At 40.1% G+C, this 10,067-nt stretch overlaps 2 protein-coding genes across 2 annotated transcripts in view; both read left to right on the forward strand.

The window, feature by feature from the left end:
- Positions 1-7,299, forward strand: part of SARC_00366 (hypothetical protein) — an 8,060-nt gene extending 761 nt beyond the window's left edge. The window contains exons 2-16 of the mRNA XM_014305969.1: positions 1,197-1,353; positions 1,693-1,817; positions 1,984-2,219; positions 2,520-2,904; positions 3,387-3,489; positions 3,667-3,731; positions 3,993-4,078; positions 4,298-4,400; positions 4,622-4,698; positions 5,111-5,256; positions 5,384-5,461; positions 6,149-6,226; positions 6,445-6,509; positions 6,669-6,761; positions 6,994-7,299. Of these exons, the coding sequence (XP_014161444.1) occupies positions 1,197-1,353; positions 1,693-1,817; positions 1,984-2,219; positions 2,520-2,904; positions 3,387-3,489; positions 3,667-3,731; positions 3,993-4,078; positions 4,298-4,400; positions 4,622-4,698; positions 5,111-5,256; positions 5,384-5,461; positions 6,149-6,226; positions 6,445-6,509; positions 6,669-6,761; positions 6,994-7,156 (1,960 nt within the window). The 3' untranslated portion in view covers positions 7,157-7,299. The remainder of the gene's footprint in view (positions 1-1,196; positions 1,354-1,692; positions 1,818-1,983; positions 2,220-2,519; positions 2,905-3,386; positions 3,490-3,666; positions 3,732-3,992; positions 4,079-4,297; positions 4,401-4,621; positions 4,699-5,110; positions 5,257-5,383; positions 5,462-6,148; positions 6,227-6,444; positions 6,510-6,668; positions 6,762-6,993) is intronic.
- A 1,489-nt stretch (positions 7,300-8,788) lies between these two features.
- SARC_00367 (hypothetical protein) overlaps positions 8,789-10,067 on the forward strand; it is a gene marked incomplete at both ends in the record, with an annotated part of 2,507 nt that continues 1,228 nt past the window's right edge. The window contains one exon of the mRNA XM_014305970.1: positions 8,789-8,881. Coding sequence (XP_014161445.1) covers positions 8,789-8,881 — 93 coding nt within the window. The remainder of the gene's footprint in view (positions 8,882-10,067) is intronic.

The following is a 10,067-nucleotide window of genomic DNA, read 5'->3' on the forward strand; positions in this document are numbered from 1 at the left end:
TATATATGCCTATATACATACATACATATATATATATATATATATATCTATATATATATATATATATTATACGTGGCTTATATATATATATATATATATATACATATTTATATATTTTTATATTTATGTATATGAATATATTTATTTTATACGTACATACATGCCTATATATATATATATATATATATAGTATATATATATATATATAAATAATATATATATATATATATATATATATAATATATATATATATATATATATATATCTGTATGTATATATACGTGTGTATCTATATATATATATGTGTGTGTGTGTTTACTTGCGTTCGTATATATATATATATATAATTATATTTGTCCATATCATATGTATTATAAATATATAGCTGTAGATATAGATATAGCTATAGCTATCGACTTAAATATAGATTTAAATATAGATTGATATATAGATATGTGTATATATGTATGTATTTATGTGTTGAAACGTAAGTGTGTGAGTTCGTGCGCGTCTTTATGGGTGTCTGTATTTACATTCATCTAGTGTGATACATTGTTTAGACATCTATACTTCTTTTCCGACGGCATATATATAAGAATAAACATATACCTTTACTCGTTTACAATATTTGTACTCTAGTATTGATTTTTGCCGCTACATATGTGATTTGTTCTTGTTTTTATTGAGATTATATGTATACATTTTTATTGTTGTTGCTCAAGGCTTGAGTGCATACACACTTCGGATTTCATGTCCCCACGTTTGTAAGGTATGTAAACTTCTGGATACGAAGGCGACGTCAATTGTGCATATATGTGTACATTCGTGTTTATACATAATGTAGTTCTCGACACCGTGTATGTGCGTACGTATATTATTATGCTTGAAAAGGTATGTACGTTTACAACTCGGATTAGTATTGTGCTTGGGAAATATGACGCTTCTTACTTGGCCGGACTTCACTCCTTTCGTTAATAGCTGCCCATCTCGTCGATAGTATCAATGGACAAACAAAATTGGTGTTCTATGTAATGTATAGAATACATCGCAGTTCGTCACAGTGGCAGTACCAACATATCGGACAGTGAAGTCACGTCCAAGATCTTAGCTAGTCGGCAATAGCCAAAAGTATATATCTGTACCTTTTCCGCATGAATTAAAGTTTTAACTTCCAACTATCATCGCTGCGAATCTAGTACCTCGCACGATGACGAACTTATGCCCGAAGGCGTTGAAGCGTGGGAATTCTCTGGTAACGGAACGCAGAGCACTATCACCAAACTGGTGCGCCTTTCAGAAGTGCCTGAGAGTATTGACCCGAGAGAACTGGAGGAGAACAATCCTTTGTTGAAGGTAAAGCCTGGTTTTGTATGATAACGTACGATTCAATGAGTCGAAGTATATCTTAATAGCCGCTCAAGGCCATGCAGTGCACTCGACAATGAGTCTCGATGAGTGGGACTTCCGACTTGTAGAGGACACCAGGTGTACCATCAGTATATATAGCCATTACGAGTGCAGTATGCATAGGTGTTTGTGGCGTTTTCTATAGCTATGCTATCGTTGAATACGAATAGCTACCACACTCTCATTCTCCGGCGGGTCTCAGTTATAATCAACCCGTATTCATACTCACTACTGCATTGCAGTACCAATGATGCTCACAGATTCCTTCGTGACTTCGTCTATCAGGCCCCTACACCCGCGCACGACCATCAACAGCTTGGCCAGTTGGTGGCCACAGCTATCAGTGGCAATGATATCACGAGCTCGTGTCTTTACGTCGCCGGAATTGTCGCATACTATGCTGGTTGCTGGTAAGTTAAAATCCTCTTTTGATGCATTCATGTCGTGTGTGCTGCTCATGATATAAAATAATCGTTATAGAGATTTAAGTACACATCTCAAACTCGGTATCACGTACCCCTCGCACTCCCCATAAATCCTTAACACATTCCACATTCTCTCTGCACCGACAACTAGGGCTCCATTTGCGCTGATCATCGTCGCTGCGCTTCTATATCTCTTCCGCGACATCTACTCAGAGGTGGTTACCGCCTTACCAGTCAATGGAGGCACATACACAGCGCTGCTGAACACCACCACCAAGCAGGTCTCTTCCATTGCTGCGTGTCTGACTCTGTTGTCGTATGTTAGTACGGCTGTGGTGTCGGCGGCCACCGCAAGTGCCTACGCACACGCGCTCGTGCCAGAAATCGGTATGGTTAGCAGCCGGCTATTTTTGTGGCTAACGTAAACTGCCTCTCTTGTGTTTGTGAACTTGTGAACGTATGGTCTATTTCTATACAACTGGATCTGATTGGTGCCGCGTGTCTGTCTTTGTTGTCGTATTTATTACACTTGTGGCGGTTTGATATATTTGCCCCTTATATTGAGTCTGGTCGGTGCCGACACATCTGTTTGATGTGTGTAGTTTGCAGACTCCTTATAGTTATCAGCGATTGTTCTTACTGTATATCTCTGCTAACCACCAAGCACCCATTGCCTTTTACTTTCAGGCGTGGAATGGATGACGGTGGTAATCCTCGCACTCTTCGCCTTTCTTAATCTCATTGGAATCAATGAGAGCGGACCGGTGGCCGTGGGGTTCTTTATCATGCACATCCTTACGCTGTCTCTGTTGCTGGTAGACTGTAGTGTGTTCCTTTACTACGACAAGTTCGAGCTTCTGACCAAGAACTGGAACCTCGATCTGACCCAAGTCAAAGACGCGAACGCGTACACGCTCTCTCAGGCCATATACTACGGCTTCTGTGCGGGCTTACTGGGTATCAGTGGGTTTGAGACCTCCGCAAATTTTGTCGAGGAGCAGAAACCGGGAGTGTTCCCGAAGACACTGCGTAATATGTGGGCCCTGACGGCGTTCTTCAATCCTCTCATCAGGTGTGTGTGCTGGTGTGGTTATAGTGTACTTACTGGTTTACTGTTAGAGTGTGGCTATGGTTGTATTGCAGGGAGTGCTCACACCTTCAGCGAAGTCTATATCATACAGTCCGAAGGCTGGCGGAATGTGAATATGTGCCACTGTGCCCCTTCTCGGTCCAAATCCAATCAAGAAAGTACTGGACAAGTATAAAAAATGGAATGCATACGCACTACATACACACACCACGCACATACGCAAAATTATACCCATGGTTGGAAACGTGCATACATCCACAAGTTTTATCTTATGTTCTGACTCGCACACCTTCCCCGTGTCCGCAGACCATATTCGCCAATCCTTTGGTTTTATTACTGAGCGTCCGGGTTGTTTCAACCGTCTCAACCCATATGTTCGTACTATTGCTGCTGATGAATTCATATCTGTGATTATATTTCTATTGCTGACACCTGTACCCCTCCACCTAACTCTGCCACATCAGTCTGTTCTCCATCTCTGTCATTCCGCTGGAGACGGCGATGGGTCTGCCGCTGGTGGACAAGCGACCGAACAACGACGATCTGCTCATTAATATGGCCCAATCGGTAAGGTCACAAGGATCGCACGAAGCATTCAGCCAGAATTCTTGTTATTTATTTATCTTGTGGCAAGTAGGTCTGGTGTAGCTGTTCCGAGGCAGCTATGCTGTATATTATGTTTGTATTGGCTATCTACTCCCAGCGCACGCGTACTATTGTATACTAATTGCGGTATTACCACAGGACTATTTGAAGACTCTGATTGGCATCGATGCTGTGCTGGTGCTGAGTGGAGCTGTGCTTACAAGGTTTGTGGCAACATTTCTACGCTCGTCGTGCCAATGCGTCGAAGTTTGTACTACATTTCAAACACCTTACAGTATATGTTGGTACCTTCACTGCCATTGATTATTCTGTTGTAGCCCAATCTATTTTGACGATGTGCCAAAAAAAATCAAAGGTGGACACGCTTGTTGTTTTGGTTCCCAATTCAGCTGTCCCTCGGGGCGATACAATACTACCACTTACATCGATCTCGCCCAATTTCACGTAATTTTTATGGCTATCAGTTATGTCGGTGTGACCGGTCTGATGAGGCGGATGGCGCTGGATCGTTGTCTGCCCAACTTCTTCCTCAAGGAGAACAAGCTCAGGGGTAAGTTACTTAGCCTTTCCTAGACACGTGATCGGAGTGATTATTCCGCGAGTTTTTCTGGCATTTTTTTTCTTCCAATTACGTTTTCTGTGCTACCGTTTGTGGCACGCATGAGACTGTTATTGCATACGAAAACATTCGTAGTATAGATGAGTATCAGACTACTGACATGCTATAAGCCACATCAGAGTGCTAACTGGTAGTTCTAACCTACTTCAGGGACGAATCATAACATCATCATCATGTTCTTCTTCACCTGCACGTCACTGTACTTTGTAATGGATTGCAATAAGGTGGTGCTGTCAGGCATTTACACACTGAGGTAGGTCTGTGTCAAATTGTTTCTCTACAATGCACCCAGAACGGGGTTCTTTTTTTTGTCTCACACAGTTGTTGCTAGTCTAACATATCGGTCGCGTTCTGTCGAGTCTTGTCACTCGTTTATTTTTTCCGCGAGCCCACATACATATCTGATTTTTCTTGTCAATCCTTCATTATGGGAAGCACGCACTTAAACCCTTGCTCATTCGTTTTACAATCTAGTTTCCTCTCCGTGATGTTCCTGTTCGGCATGGGCAACCTGCTACTGAAGTGGAAGCGACACAAGATCAACCGCGTCAGTATGTGTTAACCCAAGTAACGCGGCGAATTGTTTGTTTGTGGCAGTGCTTTATTGTTCGAGAAATTGGAATGGATCATATTGTGTTGTAGAGTATATCACCTGAGAGTCAATTTTAAAAGGGAACTTTCGGCTGCACTTGCAACATTACCGAACATATCTGTCTTAAATGATGGGCTAGTCTGCCCTACCAATATCTTCATTTGCGCTCAAATGTTATTAACAAGTAATTGGCACTAGGTTTCTCACATTCACATCAAAATCTTATTTAATAACTTTTCAGTTTGTTTGGCGATCCATATATTTGATAGTTTGCTATCGACCACGATAAAACAGTATTGCATCTCATGCTAATCTACGTTCCCCATCCGCACTCTCTCTCTCTCTCCCTTTCAACATCTCACTCACGACAGTCAAGGCATCGGTTACGCAGGTGCTGCTGGCCATGGCATTGGTGTTCGCTGGGTTGGTGGGCAATATGCTACAAAACATCAAGTTCATCAAGTGGTTCTGCCTCTACCTATTCGTGTGCCTGATAGTCATCGAGTTCATGCTCTACGTAAGTTCCCACTTCTTCGTGTCGGTTTCTACCGTTTGTTTCATCTTGTGTTTGGAAGTAATTGCAGCGCCACTGTGGTGGGCCTTCTGTTAATAGCTATGGTGGATTCGCTTTGTCTGTACTGCAGAGAGACGTCATTCTGAAACTCGCACTCAGTAGGCTGGTCCATGTGCGACATGAGCGTTTCTCCCTACTGGGGTATAAGGTATGCTAACTGTATGACACGTGTCTTGGGCTGTATTTTATATGCATGCCTATCAATGTATGCTAGATTGGCGTGCGGAGTATACAAGTGCTTGCCAAGAAATTCATGCCGGATTACCACTTGTATTTTATGTATTCGGTTTGACGCCAACGTCTAATAATCATTTTCAAGCCTGTAGATACTTAGTGTATGGTATAACGTAGCTATAAGATGCTGTGTAGTGCTCAGACACCACAATCAGCATTCGTCTTGTTACTTGTAGGCAGATCAGACTGTGCTATCTGCTGAGATGACTCCTCAATTGTCCGTATAGTCCCTGACCACTTCTCGAGTGGGAAGGGACCACATTGCGCGTGCTGTTTTAGCTTCTGCCTGGTACACGTATACTTCGTTTTCGCATTGACGCTTCTCGATCCATGCATAAAGCAGCCTACGAGGTATCTCTCTTTGCCCAGATCTACGACAGGTTGGCGATAAATCCTCTGTGTAGACTGGGTGTGCTATTTTTTGCGCCTGTTATGCATTCAGTGGGCGAAATGATCGAAAAGACACCCAAACCATAGAAGGCAGGTGTATACCTGTTTGCTTTGTTGATATCACATACAAGCATGTCCATCGCACTACTATTACGATACGTAACGCATAGTCTGATCTATGGTTTACCCTCTACGCTGTAACACCTACTAGCCCACTGAATGGCTGATGGACCAAGTGGTCAAGACCAGTGTCAGGATCAAGAGCCAAAGGATGATCTTCTTCGTAAAGGTAGGTATGCAGCGCACGTAGCATCGTGTGATTATAATTATTTCTCACGTTTTACCCAGAGCATGAAACTCTATCGGTCCAGCCCCTATTGAATACTAGAAGAATACCCAAGTTTTGCATTGGAGTCCACCAATGCCATCTATTCTACACTGGATGGAGCTCACCATTGCCATCTAGGCAGTCAGCTCAACTTTTCTGATGTTCGCACGTACATGCAGGACCAAAGTATTGTGGTTCTCAACAAAGCCTGTCTATACGTCCGCGGCAACGAGCAAACGAGTTGGTAAGTGTCAAGCCAATTTGCGCACGAGCATGCGCTATGTATATACATAGGTTGAGTGATGTATGCAGTTCGGTTTTTTCCGTTTGGGCAATCGTAGAATCGCTAAATCGTATTCCCACTTCAGCTTATGTCAACTATAACAAATCGAATTGGATACAGGTTACAATTTGTCCATGTCTATCAAGACGAGAGTGAGATAGCGAGGATCTCCAAGGACATCCAGCTACTAGACCAGATTTATCCCAAAATGCGGTAAGCCCATCTCGCCCCAATACGTTCTGCGTCTTTTGTATCGCTAATTTTGTCTTATACACATTCGAGAGTTTCCAAAACATGCATTGCGCTATAGTCGGAGTACATCACCGCGTTGTTGATTCGAGGTGTATTAGCAATCCATGCCAATCGATTAACCTAGTGACGGATCAATGCAATGTGCTAAGTCTTCTCATTCTATGTGCATACGTCGCATTCCTCTTCACTCCAGATTCGACTTCATCGCCATCAAGGGAAGGTTTGATAGAGAAGAGATTGACATGATCAGCGACTATCTCAGAGTGCCCAAGCATTTTATGTTTATAGCCTGTCCCGGCCAAACCTTCAAGCAGGACATTGCCAAACTGGGAGGCGTCAGAATCATCACGATATAGACCTCTAAATAATTATTAGCATAATATACGTAAAATCTAGAACATTAGCAAGCCGTGTCTGCAATGGATATCACGTCCGACAGAGATTGGAAATAAAGCCTGGATTTCAGGAAAATGACGATCCAGCCGGATTATAAGGACCAGAATGTCTATAGAATTCGAATTGAGTGGGCTGTCAGTCAGTCCTCATTTATGTGCTGTATACTGTGTATACGGAGCGCAACTACTTGTCGGCCTAACAATCTGGCAATCTCTTGAGCTGGATGTAGCATTTGTCAACGCGCTCATGCTCATCATATACCATCGAATCGTCGTGTATGCATACATGAAGCGTTCGCCTCGCACTTAGTCCAGTGAGTTTGGACTCGGATGAGTGGCAAATGACAGTCGATTGTGAGATTGGGTCGTGCATGAAGAAAGTTGGGTACCGTAAAACAACTTGTCGCCATTAGAGTTATTAGCTTTACCCATCCAGTAATTAATCAGATGCCATGGTCCCACCTGTAATTAATTGTAAGCTGGTTTGTGTTGTAAATACGGACATACCAGTACAATTCTGAAACTTCAGCATCCAGACATTGAATTGTCTGTAGACAAAGCATATATACATATATAAACAATATAAGGATATAGATATACCTCCGTGCATGCAGTAGAGGGTCAATAGTGCTTCCTTTCTATGCATATACAAAACAATATACTATGCCTAACATTTGAAAACCACGTCCATGAGAAATTCATCGCCAGGATTTGGCTCGGACCATAGTAGAAGAATCGATGTCAACAAGAAGGATATGTTAATTGAGGGATACCAGGCTCATCTCTAGTATGACAAATTGCGTAAAATGCATAGTGTCAGCTAAAATGTTTAGTGGTAGCTTTGAAATTCATACATATTTGTACGACGGGCGCCCAGCATGCTGTCCTATAGTGCCACGTGGGATTGATTCCGAAGTTTCCAATCCCTTCGCGGGTGAGTCAGGTTATGATTACTGAAGTATGTCCATCCAGCAAACACACTCGCCTAGGGATGGTTCAGCTAAATATTGGTCACTCAATACACACGCACCACGTGCGATCTACCGATTGCCACTGTTGCGACATATTTATCTTTCGAGACATTCTGAGTATGCCCAAGCATATGTATACGACCATCTTTGTCGATACTGTGATGATAAATCGGCTTAGTGAAAGTATAGAACGGGATCCAGGTAGGCAAACCAGACAACGGGAATGGTATCCAGTACTGATTAACACTGATACGCCTTTTCAAACTCCGCGGACACGAAGAGAAGAGGTTCACATAAAAAGCCAAAAGGTTTGGGATTTGGTGGATTCGCATATATCCTTGGAAAAGCTATACTCGAGGGCAATTGCGCAAATACTACTACGCCTATATAGGGTCTACGTGAATTGTTGTTGTTAGGGACGTCATAGAAAAGTTGATGAACTATGTAGATTGTAGTTGATATGTAAATACTCCCTCTATATTTATTTCCATAAACATACTCTCTTTCTTTTTCTCATAAATATGCCCGTTGTTGATGTGGATAGGGCTAGTATTCGACCCGCTTGGTGTGCAGTGCTCACATACACACCTCGTAAATAGTACTCATCTGTCGATTCAACACAATGAATGGAACTTCGTTAATGATGGAGGACATGGAAAATGACCTCATTGTACAGGAGAATAGATCACCCGGAAGGGCCCGACAGCAAAGCAAGGTATATAAATAGAATCCAACGTGTGAATGAATTGATCACATAAGGACGGATGATCGTATATGTGGGCTGCTATACAGTATTTCGTTTGAGTTTTTGTCGTTTGCTTGATGGTTTGTTGTGCTGACCTTGTCACTCCATATAGATAGTTGCTATTTTGATACTGTACATACCAAAGCTAACTTGCACTAAGGCATTTGTTCTGCGCTTAATATTAATACGGTTTATGCACCACTAAATGGACTATTGGCCATAGCTTTCAACACAACGGACTCCATCAGCCTGGTGTTTACTATATTGATAGCAAGACTTTCTTGGCACCCTCACAATATCAATTTGTATAGAGTTTACAATTTCCATATGTAAATTATATATATATATATATATATATATATATATATATATATATAATAAATATATATATATATATATTCTTTATATTTTAATTTATTTATATATATACGTATATATCTATATATATATATATATATATCTACATACATATTAAGTGTTTATAAACTATAATGTACATGTGGAATCTAATTTATATATATATATATATATATATATATATATATATATATATATATATATATATATATATATATACGAAGTGTTTATAAACTGTAATGTACATGCGGACATCTAATTTATATAAATATATATATATTTATATAAATGTTTATATATTTTTATATACATGTAGACATTTACTATATATATATATATATATATATATATATATATATGTATTCTTTGTGTTTGCGTTTGTGTTTGTATTTGTGTTTGACTTGTGTATTGTGTTTGTATTGTATGTGTTTATGTGTATATGTTTATGTGTGTTGATGTATATATATATGTTATATATATGTGTTTTTGTGTTCGTCTTGATGTTTATATATATATATATATATATATATATATATATATATGTATATGTATATATATATGTATATATATATATATGTATATATATATGTATATATATAAATTTATATATATATTGTGTGTGTGTGTGTTATGAATATATTTATACATCCATATTACACATATATATATATATATATATGTGTGTGTGTGTGTGTATATATATATATGTATGTATGTATGTATGTAATATATACATATTTGTTTGTTTATATATAGAGAGTGTGTGTGTATGTGTGCGTGTTGGTCATGTTTTCGTATA

This window comes from Sphaeroforma arctica (genome assembly GCF_001186125.1).
Source record: "Sphaeroforma arctica JP610 unplaced genomic scaffold supercont1.10, whole genome shotgun sequence".
In the NCBI taxonomy this organism is placed as follows: Eukaryota; class Ichthyosporea; order Ichthyophonida; genus Sphaeroforma; species Sphaeroforma arctica.